We start from the raw sequence: 17025 nt of genomic DNA on the forward strand, positions 1-17025 counted from the left end.
ATTTTTCACACAGCGTTTAGGCTTGTATAGTCCATGCAGAGACGTAAAGACCCATCTTTTTTCTCCTTGAACAACACAGGGGCTCCCACAGTAGACTTGGCCCATTCAATGAATCCCCTCGCTAGGTTTGTATCCACATATCATTGCATCTCCTCCATTTCAAGGGGGGACATAGCGTACATTCTTGGTCGGGGGAGTTTGGCCCCGGAACAATGGAACAATCATCGGGAGGGTGAGGAGGCAAGGTATAGCATTCTTTCTCACTAAATGCCTCTGCTAGGTCCTGGTACTTGCTGGGGATGAGCAGCTCGCCAGGTGGCCATAAGGCAGCCATGTGCGCTTGCTCATTGGGGGTGCTAAAATTCCCTGTAACATCTGTTGAATCAATGGGGGGATCGGGCCCTATGGGTAATCTCATAGTTCTCATTCCTTTTTTCCACCAGATAAATGGCTTCCATTTGTCTAGCCAGGCTAGTCCTAGGACCACAGTCTCAGACATCTTTGGAGCTACCAGGAAGTGAATAAACTCCCAGTGCTTGCCTATTTCCAGGCGTAAGGGCTCTGTTAATTACGTGACTAAAGTTCCTCCCGTTAGGGAGCCATCAGCTTGCTCGAATCTCACAGGTTTGGAGAGTGGCTTGGCCCGTATGCCCAGTCTCAAGGCACATGACAGGCTAATGATGTATTGGGAGCAGCCGGTATGGAGTAGCACTTTCAGGTCTACTTGTGCCCCTGACTTAGAGATTATGAGTTTAGCAAGCAATAAAAAAGGTAGGATGTGTCGACTCACCATCGGGTCATTCTCCCCTTCATCGTCGCTGTCAAAACTGGGTAAAGTGGGGGTGGGTCCAGTCGGTGGGCCAGCGTCCTCCTGGGTGGGGGATGTAACCTGGGTAAGGGGCTCCTGGGTGGCCCAGTTGGACTTTTCTTTCGATGGCTGCTGTGCCGGTTTCTTCCTCGTTGTTGGATCTGGTCTACTCTGCTGTTGCGGGTAAGGAACTGGGCAGTTTGCTGCTTGATGTCCCTGCTGTCCACATTGAAAGCACTTGATTGGTGGACCTGTAGGTGGTCTAGGTCTTTCAGCAGTAGCAGTCATTGGGGGTTTTCGGGAGGGTGGTAGCCATCTGGATCCTGGTTTTGGTGCAGCTTCAGGTGGGGGGGCTTTTTATAGCGGGCAAGCTGGACATCTAATTTCACCACTGCCTGGTACCATTCACGTAGCTGGTCGGGTACAGCTCAGTAGTTACATGGCTGAGAAAGGTGGTCGTCTAACTCTTCTCTAAAAAGATGAATTATTGATTGCTCAGGCCATCTCTCTATCCGACCTGCCATCTTTTGAAACTCCCGCACATACTCTAGGGCAGGCTGACCAGCTTGCTTTATCTTATGGATTAGTTCTTCTGCTTTGAGGGCAATGGATGGGTCCTCAAATCTTTCCCTCAGCCCCAGGAGGAAAAGGTGGGGGTCCTCCAATTCAGGGGCCTGCTCATTATATAAATTGTTCAACCATTCAGATGCTTCTCCCTCTAGGTTGGATGTAATCACATCGACCATCGCACCCGGGTATGGGTAAGAGTGACCCCAGTGATTCAAGTGAGAGCGTACTTGGTTGAGGAAAAAAATCATTTTCTCTGAGTCCCCATCAAAGGTTGCTCTGAAGGCTGGGCTCATCATTGGTTGCTGGGGCCCCAATTGCTGCTGTCCCCCCTTGGTTGTTGGATCAATGGTTGCTGGGGCCCACACTGCTGTTGTTGTGCCCCCAATTGCTGCTGGCCCCCTCCTGGTTGTTGATTCACTGGCTGCCAGGGCCCCCATTGCTGTTCTTGTGTCTCCAGTTGCTGCTGCCCCCACTCTGGTTGCTGATTTAATGGCTGCCAGGGCCCCCCTGCTGCTGGCCCCACTGGTCCTGCTGTATGTTCAGGGGTTGCACGTTTGGGTCCTGCTGCTGCCACCCTTGCTGTTGTCCTCCCACCAGCTCCTGATCTCCAGGCTTCTGCACCACCCCGAGCTGTTGCAAGGCTTCTATTAGCTGGGGCAAGCTCAGAGGTTGTTGGCCTTTCACTTGTGGGGGCTTCCCAACCTCCCATTGCTGCAGAGGCCCCAGGCTAGGGTCCTCTGTCTCTATGGGTCTGGAGGGCTTGGCAGGGGACTCCTGGGTCTGGCAGGCAGTCTGATCTGCAGACAGGATTTTCCACTCACCCGAATATTCAATCTCAGCTGGCCTGGCTACTCCAAGGCACCTGGAGTCTTCGCTGGGCTTAATCCACTCTGATGACCAGTCCAATTCTCCTGGTTGTTTGGGTCTAGCTCCCAGCTGGGAGGATTGCTGGCCCTTCCCCCACTGGGGTGGCTACTGGTGCTGGGGAGCTGGCTTCAGACAATTTTACTCCCTCCATTATGGGATCTTCCCAATCTCTTTGCCAGACTGCCTCCCAAACTTGGAGACAGCGACAGGAGGTCAGGACTTCCTAATTAGTTTAAAAAGTACTGTATTTTCCGGCGTATAAGACGACTGGGCGTATAAGACGACCCCCTACATTTCCTGTTAAATTATAGGGTTTGGGCTATACTCGCCGTATAAGACTACCCCTCTTCCAATGCACACCAAATAAAAATTAAAAAATATCAGATTTGATTTTAATATGGTAATTTTAATTCAAATGCTTATGACATGCAGGTACTTAGTAGGAAAACTGTCACTTATAAACATAAGGCTGTTTGTCATCAAACATGTAAACATAAAACAGTGCAAGTGGATTAAACATCATCATCATCATCATCATCATCATAAGTCCAACCCCCTGCTAAGGCAGGAAACCCTATACCATTTCAGGCAAATGGCTGTCCAGTCTCTTCTTAAAAACTTCCAGTATTGGAGCATTCACCACTTCTGGAGGCAGGTTGTTCCACTGGTTAATTGTTCTAACTGTCAGGAAGTTTCTCCTTAGTTCTAGGTTGCTTCTCTCCTTGACTAGTTTCCATCCATTGCTTCTTGTCCTGCTTTCAGGTGCTTTGGAGAATAGCTTGGCTCCCTCTTCTTTGTGGCAGCCCCTGAGATATTGGATCACTGCTATCATGTCACCCCTCACCCTTCTCTTCGTTAAACTACACATACCCAATTCCAGCAACCGTTTCCTATTTTCCTAATTCACTTTTTCACTTTTCCTAATTCACTCTAAAGCTTCCCCTGCGCAGAGCCTTAAGTAACACCAGCTGCCTGCAATTAGTGCAGGTTCTCATCCCACCAGGCTCAAGGTTGACTCAGCTTTCCATCCTTCCAAGGTAGGTAAAATGAGGACCCAGATTGTTGGGGGCAATAAGCTGACTTTGTAATAATGCTGCTTGTGGGGGGGAGGTGAAAGCTCTAATAAGCAGGCATATACATAGAATGAAGGCTATTGCTAAGCACATTGATTTGTGCTTTAAATTGTAAGCCGCCCTGAGTCTTCGGAGAAGGGCGGGATATAAATGGGATTTAAAAAAAAGACCAAATGGGAGATCCACTCCAGGTTTTCCAGCCAGCCTGCCCAGTTCCTGAGTCAAATGTGTCCTTAGAGCTAAGCAGGTGCTCTGCTACGGCATTCCCCACCTGCCTTTCAGGTTGCTCTTGCATTCCCCACCTGCCTACAGTTGCTCTTCAACTTTAGAAGGAAAGACGCCCAGACCCCAGCCTGTAAAAAATCACAGACTGCAGCTTCTACTCCAATTGGTCCTGCTTTCCCTGTGCAGACTAAATGGAAGATCTGCTCCAGGTTTTCCGGCCAGCCCTGTCCCTAAAGTTTCAGCACCCGGCGTATAAGACGACCCTTGACTTTTGAGAAGATTTTCATGTGTTAAAGAGTCGTCTTATACGCCGGAAACTATGGTAGTGTGGATTCCAGCTTGATGTCAAGTTTCTGACGTACAGTATGGGCTTTTCAAGTGACTCTGAGGCATTGTTTACCTTAAAAGTCCTTTTTTAGCCTAATACACCGGTAAATGCTTGCTTGAAGGAAGCTGAAATCTGAAATCTCCACCCCTTGCACAATATATTAAAACACAATTCTCCACCTTTCTAATTTTTTCATTAATCATATTCTCCAATTAATTTAAAGAATCAGTTTCCCTTTCATTAGAAAGCCCGCTAAGGCCTTATCTTCTTTAGTTAGAGAGATGGCCTTGAAGGTGCAATCCTACTCATTCCCCCTCCCAACCTTAAACTAAATCTTTTAAAGCAATACACAAGTTTAACATGAAATGGCTACTTCTGCATCTCTTGTCAAGCAATAACATTCGATGTTGGCAGTGTTGACATTTGATTTCTTTCTCTTATTTTGCTTTGATAGCTAGGTCTTTTTTTACAGAGCTTACTGGATTCATTCCACCCCCATGCCAACTATAAGCAACATTTCTGTGCTGTTGGACACTGCCAGCTGGCCTGTTGAGGGAAACAAAATTGACAGCTAGCTGATGTTCTATCCCTTTCTTGTTCTTCCTTTTCTTGCCCTTATTTTCACCCCAAGTAAATAGTTTAAATCAAGAGCTAGTTTGATGTGGTGTTAAAGTATCAGGCTAGAAACCAGGAGATTGTGAGTTCTAGGGACACCTTGAGCACAAAGCCAGCTAGGTAACCTTGAGGCAGTACCTCCCTCTTAGCCCAAAGAGGGAGTGGGACAACTTGCCACAGCCACGTCACTGCGGCCAACTCCCCATGGCCAACTCACCACGGCCAACTCACCACAGCCAGCTTGTCATGGGACAACACACTGTGGAATAATTTAACAATTCTATTTAATTATTTAAAATAAATTAAAAATATTTTAATTTTTGTCAGTCACATTTCATTCTGTCCCTCCTTTTGCATCCTTTCTTTAATGATTCTATTCCACCATTTCTTTGGTATTAGTGTAACTTTTATCCAGCAATGAGTTGTCCCGTGGCGAGTTGTCCCACAGCAAGTTGTCCATGGCGAATTGGACGTGGTGAATTGGGCATGGGAAGTTGGCTATGGCAAGCTGGCCATGGCGAGTTGGCCATGGCAAATTGCCCCAAGAAGGAGGCAATGGTAAACCAGTTCTGAAATCATACCAGGAAAACTAAGGGATTTGTCCAGGCACTTGCCAAGTCAGTGATGACTTCAAAGTATGTGCACGCACACCCCCACACCCATATGCACAAACACACAACAAAACCAGACAAAATAACCCTTTTTAGCGGGGGAAGAAGAATAGGTAATAGCAAAACACAATACACCTTCGCTACCAACAGTCCTGAAAACTGGATGGTAGAGTAAGGTGGAAGTACTTGTGAGAAATTGCCTGTCCCCAAAATGTCTTTGTATTATTTCCTCTGGAACAGCAATTGAGCAAAACTAATTACCTTCCAAAGTTAATTGACTCAGCATGCAAAGACTATTGAAAATCCTAGGGCAGGGGTGTCAAACTCGCAACATCACGTGACGTGACGCCACATATCATGATTTCTTTGCCATTGCTGGCAATGGGGTGGGTGCAGTCTCGCTATGATGCATCCAGCCTGCGGGCCGGCAGTTTGACACCCCCATCCTAGGGCATTGTGGAGACATGTAAAGGCAATACTGATTTTGACCAGCAGCACCTTTGCATCTGGAAAGACCGAGTCTTGACTCTGTCATTTAACTCAGGTCATTTCTCTGTTTTGTCCTTTCAGAAAAAAAGAGGGTGATTTATGCTTTTGTGGAACATGCCCCCCCCACACACTGCAGTTTTCTCCTCTTTGTTTCCATTGTATGGCCTTAGCATACTGCCCTATATTCAGAGCTCTGCCAAAATAAGTCAATTCTTCTGTTATCGAGATCATGGCACCTGTCCTTTAATTAGCTTATTATTTTTCTGTCTGGGATCTAGCAGAATATACCTCCCTGTGGTCTTTTGTTCTTCACTCCACCATTTACCTCTCTCCAAAAGTCATCTTCCCTCTTTTCAGGTGTGTGTCTTCTCTTCAGTGTTTCAGATTTCATTAGTATTGTATAAATTAACTCATGCTTAGACAGATGTGATAATGCAGAAACTTTTAAACATGTAAATAGTGATGACAACCACAGATTTTGTACTGGATTAAGCTTTTGTTTACAAATTGCATTTGTCATATGGGGAATTAGGGAAACTCATGTGTGTGTCTCCTCTGTGTTTAGATTTCATTTATATTGTATAAATTAACTCACACTGCAGAGAGATGCCACAATGAGGAGACTTTCCATATTTCACAACAAAATTCTTATGAGGTCCTTAGTGCTGTGTGAGCTTGGTTGTTTTCTTGCAGACATTTCATTATCAAACTTGGTAATTTCATCAGTGCTAAAAATATTTGTTTCAGATGTCATGGATTTATTTGGCTAAAGCCAAAGTTGCAAGACAAAATCTGAATCCCAAACTTTCTCACCCAATGTTTGCAAGACTTTACTGAATAAATATAGTAATTTTAAAAGAAAATATTGACTTATGGATGTTCTTTAAACCTTCCATTTTAAATTGATAGATTTGATGTATATTTATTAAAGACTAGGAATACGTTTGGTAATTCAAGACAAAAATGTATAAATCTTTCATGCAATGATGTATTTTAATATAGTAGCTCTATGAGTATAAGGCTTTATATTGTTAGGAATTCCAATGTAAGAATGACCCTCCCCTCTTCCTATCCATTTTTCACAGATAATAGATTCAGAGGATGAGTTGCTTCTGACAAACAGCACTCCTCAGAAGGATCCAGTATTTTCAGCAAACATCAGGAATACAAACACATCAGCATCACACCAGGTACATGAGAAGCTGAAGGGCATGTGAAAGAAGTTTGCAGTGCATGTTCAGATCTTTACATATGAAAAAAGTAGCATCATTCTGAGTTTAACTGAGCCTATTTTATGGGTAAAATACAGTTACATCATTGGACCATAAGAAAGGCTGAGCACCAAAGAATTGAGGCCTTTGAACTATGGTGCTGGAGAAGACTCCTGCGAGTCCCTTGGACTGCAAGGCGATCTAACCGGTCAGTCCTAGAGGAGATCAACCCTGACCGCTCTTTAGAAGGCCAGATCCTGAAGCTAAAACTCAAATACTTTGGCCACCTAATGAGAAGGAAGGACTCACTGGAGAAGAGCCTAATGCTGGGAAAGATTGAGGGCAATAGAAGAAGGAGACAACAGAGAATGAGGTGGCTGGGTGGAGTCACTGAAGCAGTAGGCGTGAGCTTAAATGGACTCCAGGCCTGGAGGAACGTTGTCCATAGGGTCGTGATGGGTCGGACATGACTTCGCAGCTAACAACAACAAATCCAAAAAACAGCATTAATTGCTGTTTTCAAGGGGTTTTAAAGGCAGACTCTACTATAGCACTTTATTTAATAGATTTTCATAATTGAGGCCAAACGGTCCCCATCCCAGAACCACTTGTATCTATATGGAATGATGAGATGAAATTGGCCTCATATATTAGATGCTTTCTATCAAAACAAGAAAAAAGGATTTTAAAAAGAACATCTTCTAAAGAAAAGAGTTGAGCAGCCCAGCATTTTGAGGAGAACATTGGGTTTTGGCCATTGAAATACACTGGTGTCATGCAGTGAGCTTTCCAGATGGCTGCAATTGTCATGGAAACCAAAAAGATTTAAAGAAAGTGACTGCCTGAAATAGAACTGAGGAGGAAGGATGATAGAAAATGCAGAGTTGCTGAAGGGTTTCTCTGTTTCCTCTCTGTCCCCCCCTCCCAACCTCCCCTCCGCCCCATTGATCTTTCTCTGGAAAAAGGCAGAAGGAGACAGAGAATCCAGCTTAGAAACATTTGAAAGGCTGAGGCCTTTATGAGATTCTGGTTTCTAGGCAAACAGCAGGACCCAGAGGAAATTGAGGAGAGAAAGGCTGCAATTAAAAAAAGCAGGCAATGTGCAGAAATGTTCCCCAGTGGCTGAGCTGGTAGCTGAATTCTGGAATTTTGCATTATTGATTTGTTTAAAATTTACATAGCTTATAAGCTGCTTCAGCCACAAATACCTCTAAGCAGCATATACAGTACTCCCATGCAATGACGGAATGAAAAAATAGAGTAATAGACAACCCATGATCTCTTGAGTCATCGTTAAAGAGATATTTATTGACCAGATTCCTCAATGATTTCAACAATGGCAATGCTTCTGTACTTTAAAAGAGTCTTAAAAATTTACAGAGATGTTTAGAGATGGATCTGCCTTGAAATTAGCCCATGTTTTTTTTAAACAAGTTTTATTAATTTTCTAATTTTACATCCAAATATTTGTGAAGCAATGTGGTGGTTGGGTAATCAAAGATTAACAATAACAAATAACAAAATCTTTTGTAATCAGCTCAGGTCACATCAACAAGAGTTCCCTCTCCAGTTCCCTTAATTAGAATAACATAGTCAAATTAATACATTTCTAATTATAACACAATCAATTAGAAAAATTTTCAATATATTTTCACTTATACATATCCATGTCCTGTTTTTAAATTTTATCTAATTGCAATATAGCAGACATGTCAAACACAAGGCCCGGGGGCCGGATCCAGCCCGTGAAGTGGTTTCATGTGGCCCGCAAAGCCATCCTGGAAACAATGAGGGAACAGCCCCTGCTGCCTTGGCCCTGGCCCAGGCCAGCTGGGAGCCAATGTACAATTTCGTGGTGGTCATCTATGCTGAAATACATTCAGTCTTAGCTTCACAAGGCCGTCTGGAAACAGTGAGGGACCGGCCCATGCCACGTCGGCACTGCCCCCTGGGCGCAAGCTGGGGAGGTATCACCCTTTGTGAGGAATGAAGAAATGCACCATCGCCTGGAAGTGGCCAACATGTGACCCTGCCTACTTTGGGCAGGCTAGGGCCTGGGCAGCGTTGTGCTTCTCTTCAGATTCGTGCCATCCGGCTCAGCCTCTCGGCACTGTCAGGAAAGTGCCCCACTGCCTGCCAAAACCGGGCAGGCTGGGGGCTGGGCAGCACTGTGCAGGTAACATCAACTCTCATGCTGCTCATGGCATCCCCTCCCCCAGAGCCCACCAAGCTGTATATGTGAAGTAGGCGAGGGCCATGTGCTGGCCACTTCCAGGCAATGGTGCATTTCTTCATTCCTCATGAAGGATGACACTTCCCCAGCTGCGTTTCTTGCCTGTTTTTCTCCCTGCCTCATCTCAAATATTTTTCCACCACTCGAAGGAAGGAAGGAAGGTGAGGGAGGGTCTGAGGGAAGTCCTGCCTTAGTCCTTCCCTGCTGCCCTTTCACCATCCCCTTGCCCCCTCCTCCTGGCCTATCCTGGGGGGTCTCCAATCCTATTGCTAAGGAAGGTTTGGATACAAAGCCAGGTCTCCTCACATGGAGAGGGAGTGGGCCTCCCTTTTGACTTTGCCCTCATACCCATCATGAGCAACCTGGCTAAGGAGAGCAAGCACAGCAGCAGCAGCCTTGAGGAGGAGGTAGGTGCAGCTGGCCGCCACCTTGGGGAAGTGGAGCTGGGCTTAGTGCCATGGGTGCTTGACGGCTGGGCTGGGCATTTGACCTCCACGCCACCGTCCAACCCTCCCCCGAGGCCTGAGAGGAACAGTGAGGCTCCTCCAGTGGACCATGCCTTGGCACTTGCCCCTGTCCCATCTCCTTCTGCCAGAGACCCTCAGATCTGTCCCACTCCTGCCCAGGCCCCCATTGGCACCTTTGATGCGAATGATGTAGAGCTGGCCATGCCCACCCAGTAGGCCACGCCCACCCTGGCCACACCCACCCAGCCCGCCAAGGGCAACTGCAATGCTGACACCCCTGCAATATAGTGCTCCAAAATAGCCTGTAGTATCTCAAAAACTTAATTTTCGGGTAACCCACATTTCCCCTATTTGATTATATAATAATTATCATGTCTAAAATACAAACATTGTTCATTTCAGTGCATTCTTATTTTATACAAATATATTCTGTTTATCATCTTAATAATTCATCAATTATTGAAAAAATATATCTTTTTTGTGTCATTCAAATTCTATAATATAATTCAGAGTTATGTTCTAATAGCTAGTTTTCCTTTCCCTTATAAATATAAAATCTAAATATAAAATTAGTTTATATCTTTTGAAGATTTCCCTTGGTTCATTTAAAGAAAATTTTAAGCTCTGTCATTAGACATCCCAGCACGTAGAAAAAATCCCATTTTTTAAAATCTAACTCTAGCCTTCTTTTTGTGCCAAACAGACTTCTATATCAGTGCCTTTAAATTCTCAAGTGTGTCTCCCTTTCTTCCTACACGTATTGTTTGAGTCTAGGTATTGCCAATTTTTATCTTTAAAGTTAGTGTCACGGTCAAATCTAAATTTGAGCCAAATCTCAGAACAGAGAGGAGGTTTACTTGCTGTATCAAGTTTTGCCACAAGATGTCATCAGTAGCATGTAAAATCTTTTCCAAACTTATAAAAATCCATTTTTTTTCCTTTTTGCCCTTCTTTCACAGCTTAAAAGGTAGATAGGATAGTAGGTTCCCGTAAAAATAAGGATTTTTTAATTGCCCAAGAGTTCCACAAGTACAAATAAGATTGCTTAAATTATTCAGTTAATAATTTCCGTTTCTTTCAAGGCTTTAAGATTTTAGTTCTTCATGTAAGTAGTTGCCATTCTTTCAAGGGGGGGGGAAGGCAATTTTCAGGAAAGTCCCACAGGAAGGTAGTTAGGGGAGTAAGAAAGATAAGATCGCACCCAGATCCTCCAGATTGCTTCGTTGTGCTTGATGGTGCTTTTGGCTTTCAGCAAGGAACGGCTTAATGATCGGCCATATTAATGGCCAATCTCTTCTTCAAGCCAGAGGAGCTGCTCCAGATCAAATGGAGGGCTGCTGCCCTTCTGCGATCACAGGGAGGGCCTCCTCAAGGTGGTCACCCCTCCAGGGCGACTTTCGACCCTTTTCAGGGTCCTCCAAGAAAGAAAAATCAGACGGCAGGGAGAGGGTTCTTCCCTCATGTCTGCTGGTGCCATTGTGTGCAAACTGGCGAAATTAGCCCATGTTGAACTGGATAGCACAGTCAAACTTTAGCACAGAATATATTTTATGAAATTTAGTGTTATGTCATAAACTGTTTTATGATCATTTTTATGTCATAACATGCTTTATACATTTTACCAAATGTCATTTCTTTGGGAGTCCTGGGTCACAGATTTTGGATGCATTAACCTATTTGAAGTAGCTTGATTCAAAAATTGTTGCCCCATGATGCACCATTTCACCCAGTTAAAGGTCAGAGAACATGAGTTTTAGAAGTTAATAGACGTCTAGTGCAAGAACCCAATGGTATCATTCTCATCTCGTGGCATACTGTTCCCAAAACAACATAGATTGTTGCTTACTATGGTAGGGAGACTGCATCCCTTGGTCATAACTGTGGGAGTTATGCAAAGGCCTCTATTGACCATGGTTGCACCAGCTCAAATCACATCTGTGAGTTTAGAAGAAATGTGCAGATCAGAGAGGTAGTATCTGACTGGAGAGATTTTATAGAACTTTTGACAGAATTGCCTGCTGTCATATCTCCCACCACCGCTGCCTTAAACTGAAGAAATTAAAACTCACATACAAAGAACATTCCACTGGGACAGCCACAATACTCCAGTCACTGCTACTTAAGAAATATAATATTTCTGCTCATTTGGCGGGAAAGGGATGCTCCCAATGCAATATCTGAAATATTTTTTACCCAAATAATATCAAATTAATACAATTTTATGTTTAACTTACAGATGTCATGACCTCATGATAATGAGATGACAATTATATAATTTTTGGATACATTTAATTACTATTGCAGTAGTTCTTCTTCTGTTACTGCATCTACTATAGATAAAAATAAGTTATAGTGGCTTACTTGTTTAAAAAGAAATACATGTAAATAAAATGTGTTTGAATCTTGTCCAGAATTGTGCTCTGATGCAAAGAAATCTCAACAGCATTTAGCAGCTTTCAGCTTTTCCTTGTGAAGGTCATACATTTATTAGCAGGTTTCTTTCTCCAAATTAGAAAGCTGCTGGCAAGCTTTGAAAGAATCTGAAATACAGAAAGCAGATGGCTGAACATCTTCCATCTTGCTTCTCGAAACATATTCTCTACTTGCAAGATGGCAAAAGAGGGGAAGAAGAGACATCCTTTCAAAAATATAAATAGGATTATCCTAATTTCCAAACTTCACGATATGGTGGAAAAGAGAATCAGTATTATAAGAAATCAATAAGCAGAAATCCTATTTTTTTCTAAACATTTCTGTATAGAACTAAGCAAAATGTATTGCAATTCTTTAAAGTACAGATTTATGCCTGCTACATGTTGCTGGATTACAATTCCCATCAAATCATACAGCATATTAAAATATAATATTGGCAAATATCTGTAGCTCGGATGTAGGATAAGGGTGAAGGTTTGTTTATTTATTTAATTTATTTATTTTATTTAATTTTTATAGCGCCCTTCTCCCAAAGGACTCAGGACGGTGTACAGGGCAATAAAATAAAATACAATATATAAAAATTAAAAGAAATATTAAATACAACAGCCCAATTCAATAAATTAATACAAAGCGTTAAAATACCCCTAAACCCATCAGACCAGGCCAGCTTGTTCAAATAAATATGTTCTCTGAGCTTGTCGGTTGGTTTCCAAACATTTTGTTACCAGGCTAATTAACATCTTCAGTGGAGTTTAGGGGGTGTCAGTGTTCTTCTGTTTATAAGAACTTCAGGTGTTGGTTTGTCGAGTGAGAGTCTTGTGATGGGTCAGGTGTGAGTCATCAGTGAGTCTTGTGATGGGTCTTGTGATGGGCAGGTTACATCAGGTCAGGATCTTTGGGAGGTGAACTGCAGGGGGGGCTTGTGTGGGTTGGTTGAGGGTTGGTGCTACCTCTGGTTGGCTGTGTGGTTGATTTGGATTATGAGGGGTTCGTAGGGTGGTTGTGGGTCAGTCAACCACAGAGCCAACCAGAGATAGCACCAACCCTCAACCAACCCACGCAAGCCCATCCACCAGAGACTGTCCCAAAGTCACCCAGTTGGCTTTCTTGACTAAGGCAGGACTTGAACTATCCTATTGGTTCCCCATTGTTAACTTCCTCATATTTTAGACAACAACAAACTCCAAATTCAAACCAAATCCTTAGGAACAGTCTGATTTCTGGTTATGTTGGCTACAGAAAAAAATATTTATCAACTGCAGAACCAGTTTGTTTTTGTTTTTTTCTTTTTGCGTTGGTGGACTTTTTCAAAACATCTGGATGCTCCATTAGATGACTCAAGAAAATTGTATTGTAATCTGAAGGATATCTGTGTATAGTTTTTAAGCAAAGAATTTTTTTACAGTTAAAAGATAAACACAAAAATATAGAAAAGAGTAAGAAAAAACATTAAAAGCATTTTGAGAACAATAGAAAATGAAGCAAAAGGAAAAATTAATTGAAGATGTGATTTCCAATTTTCTTTACAACAGTTACAGATTTACCTGATATCACTTTCCCCCTTCAAAATTATTTAACATACTTTGCTTCTCTCCATATACAGTCCTTTTTAATTTATAAATTCAGAAATCACCACTTCATTTTAATCCCTTTTCAGTTAAAATTCCACAAAGAGCTTTCAGTCTTTCATAAAAGTATTTGTTCCCTCCCTAATCAAACAAGTCACTTTTGCCATTTCTGCAATTCTACCATCTTCATAGTCTATTCCTCCATTGTGGATATTTCTGTTTCCATCATTGCACATATAAAACTAATCATACATAAATCTTTTCTAATAATTGATTATCCATAAGTAAGAAACAAATTGGTTTCCTCTGAATACTGGTTTTAAAATTCTGAATCATCATATGATATCTTTTTTTTGCTTTTTTAAAAGCCCACCATGCATGCCTTTCACATTTCCAACAATTAAAAATACTTTTATACATCTTAGGTCAGTGTTTCTCAACCTTGGCCACTTTAAGACTTGTGGACTTCAACTCCCAGAGAGATAAAGTCCACCCACCTAAAATGGCCAAGATTTAGAAACACTATCTTAGATAATTCTCCTGGTGATATGTATACCAACACTATATTATTTTATAAAAGTTCTTTCTAGAGCTGTAAGACATTGTGAATTTCAATCCTTTTAACCACATTCTATCCAACTAACCATTTTAATCAAAAAATTTAATCCTTTTATCATGCACTGTTTAACTTATACTTCTTCCATTTTGAATCTCAACAGAAGTTTATACTTTTTTAGCAATTACTTGTTTATCATTGGTACCTAACTCTATTTCAAATTCCATTACATGTTGTTCTATACTTGCTAGCTTTTTATCCACTTTAAACCTCTCCCTTAGTTGTGTTTATGAAACCAGTAAATCCCTCTGCACTCTGTGGTTCTCTTGATTTCATTTTAAGTTCTCCATTTTCCTGTGTTATTATGTCTAGATATAGTAACCATTTTTCTTTGCCCACTGGCAAGTTCTAAGTACACTTGCTCATAGGTTCTGTATATAATGGGATTAGCTTGCTTCCAAGTACATATTTTTGATGCTTGCACTATGGAAGATCTTTAACGTCTGTCGTATAGGAGCTCTTACCATCCTTGGCTTGGTATCTATCGCCAAAGAAACCCCACACATTTCATTGATTTGGAATATCAGTAAAAAAGCCCAACAACTTTGCGTGAATTCAGGCTGCTCAATCACAGACTGATGTGCATTCTTTGCTATTGTTTGGGCAAGTGATTGTGATGCTATAAAACATTATTCTGTTTGCAGGATGAGAATCTTGGGGTCTGTCCTCTCAGCAGCAGCAGCCAATCTGTGGAATGCAGCAACCATAAATCCAAAACGGAGTCTTTCAAGAGCAGCAGCAGTGGTATTTCAAGAGTGAAATCTTTTCTTCCTGTGCCCAGAAATAAAGTCAGCCAGTTTTCTCAGAACATTAAATGCAGCAGCAGCAATACAAGGCAAACAAAGGCAATCTGTGACTAGAAAGAAGAAATTCGGAACACGCACACAAAAAAAGCAAATAAAGATTCATTTCCTTTTCTGTCTTGGTTATCTTGGAAAACAAAATTCATCTAAAGGTGTAAATAATTTTTAACATGATTTTCTCAGTTCTAATATACCCATGGGACCACAGTTTTACTTTTATGTGAACAAGCTGTTTATAATGAAAATATTATCCTGTATTATACTGATTTATCTTTAGAAGTAAATGGTGATAGCTTCATAAATGCTTTTTTTAATCTGAAAATGCTTTTCTGTTTAGTTATCACCAGGGCTTTTTTTCTCATAGAACGCTCAGAACAGAGTTCCGGCACCTTTTTTGGATGGAACCTTGTAGGGTAGGCAAGGCAAGTATGACATGTGTGAGTTCCGGCACCTTTTTCTTTTACAAAAAAAGCACTGGTTATCACCACAGAAAGTGTGTGTGGTTAAATAAAAATTTAAATAAATGTATTGGATCTGATCCAGAGATACTTGTATATATAAAAAAATTAGTACTCTATGGAATGCTTTAGTGGAAATGGGGTGTTTCCACTAAATACAGATGCAGATAACTGGTTTGAAACAAAAGGCTGTCTATCAATATTCCATTGTTAGTGTAGCCAGTTGTCAATGTGAATCACTTTACATATTCCGAGATTAGTATGCAGGTCTATATTGCTAGTTTGTATTGGATTTCCATGCAGTAAGGTCTGATGTAGATTTCTCTGTATGGAAAGCTAAGCAGTTTGGTCTGCTTCCCCCCCCCCCCCCTGTATATCATGAGAACCTGCAAAGTGTTTCTCATGAATAAAGTCTATTCTATGTAACATCCCAGTTGCCTACACAACAGAATCGCTTCATTAGGACAATAAAGTTTTATCTAGTTATATACTGAATTTCAGTGTTAAATTTCATACTTTTGGGTTGCACAATTCTGTACAGTACTGGCTTAAAGTTAATATATATTTCAAGGCAAAAAAAGGTTCAGTTTTTGAAAAGTGAATGATGTGGCAATAATGGGAAGAACTGGGACTATGGTCCAGTTATTTTCAGTGAGAAACTGCATTAAATATTCTGGTTACCTGTATTATTTGGTAGTTTCATTTGTTTTTGTTATTTGGATTCTTTGTCCTTTTTTGTTAAACGCAAGAATCCTACAGCCATTCTTAAGAGCAAACTCTGATTATGGGTCTGATAATTAGGGTTTGGGGAGGAGCTAGAGAGAAATCTCCCTTAAATTCACCTCTAATTATATCATTCCCTATGATTATTATAGAAAGTTCCTCCTATTTTCTCAGTATTGATCTGCCAGGAATTTATGCTATTTTACCCAGAAAATTTTCTTCCTTGTTAGCAATACAGCTACACACAATCGATAATCAAGATGAAAAAAGCTGCAATAACTTGGGAAAGGAAGAATTTACCTCTTTCTTACATGCTGTCTGAATGACATTTCACCCTGGGGGAAACTGCTTCTGTCTCCTATATTGCATTTTTTCCCCAGAGTGTAGCTTTTCAGTATTCATGGTGGACCCTCCTGTTCCTTCTTCCTGGGATATCTTTATGAAAGATACAAATGCCTTAACAAAAAGGTTCTCAATTGCCTGAAAAATTGCTAAGTACTGACTGATAACATTCTAAAGCTATTCAACCCAATATCTTTGCAAGACCATTTGTAAAAGTCAAGCAGTTAAGTTAAATAATCTGGAATTTCACCTGTCATGCCAATAAAACCTTTTGTACTACTGTTTCTGCAATACCTTTGTTTCTGTGTTATGTGTGTTTGTGTAGTCAGTTTTTTTTTTCCGTCTCCATGTGCTAAAGCTGGAATTTGATACTAACTTTAATTTTTGAGTGCTTACTGCTTTCTTATTTTAAAGCAGAATGAAACAATACCCCACAGGCTGTAGGGAAAGGTTAGTTAGGGCTGAAAACTGATGAGTGAAGCTTGGACTAGTTTGGAAGGATGCTCAAGATAAAACCATCCTTGACTTCCAATAAATATGAGCCTTCCTCTTTCCACAAACACATATTTTTATGCACACGTG

General features: G+C 41.5%; 1 protein-coding gene across 1 annotated transcript in view; it reads left to right on the forward strand.

The window, feature by feature from the left end:
• Window positions 1–16714, forward strand: part of CTTNBP2 (cortactin binding protein 2) — a 167154-nt gene extending 150440 nt beyond the window's left edge. Inside the window, exons 22-23 of the mRNA XM_081331681.1 lie at window positions 6672–6776; window positions 14762–16714. Coding sequence (XP_081187807.1) covers window positions 6672–6776; window positions 14762–14977 — 321 coding nt within the window. The 3' untranslated portion in view covers window positions 14978–16714. The remainder of the gene's footprint in view (window positions 1–6671; window positions 6777–14761) is intronic.
• Window positions 16715–17025: the final 311 nt, after the last annotated feature.

The sequence above is a fragment of the Vipera berus genome (genome assembly GCF_964194415.1).
Source record: "Vipera berus genome assembly, chromosome: 6".
NCBI classification, from domain to species: Eukaryota; Metazoa; Chordata; class Lepidosauria; order Squamata; family Viperidae; genus Vipera; species Vipera berus.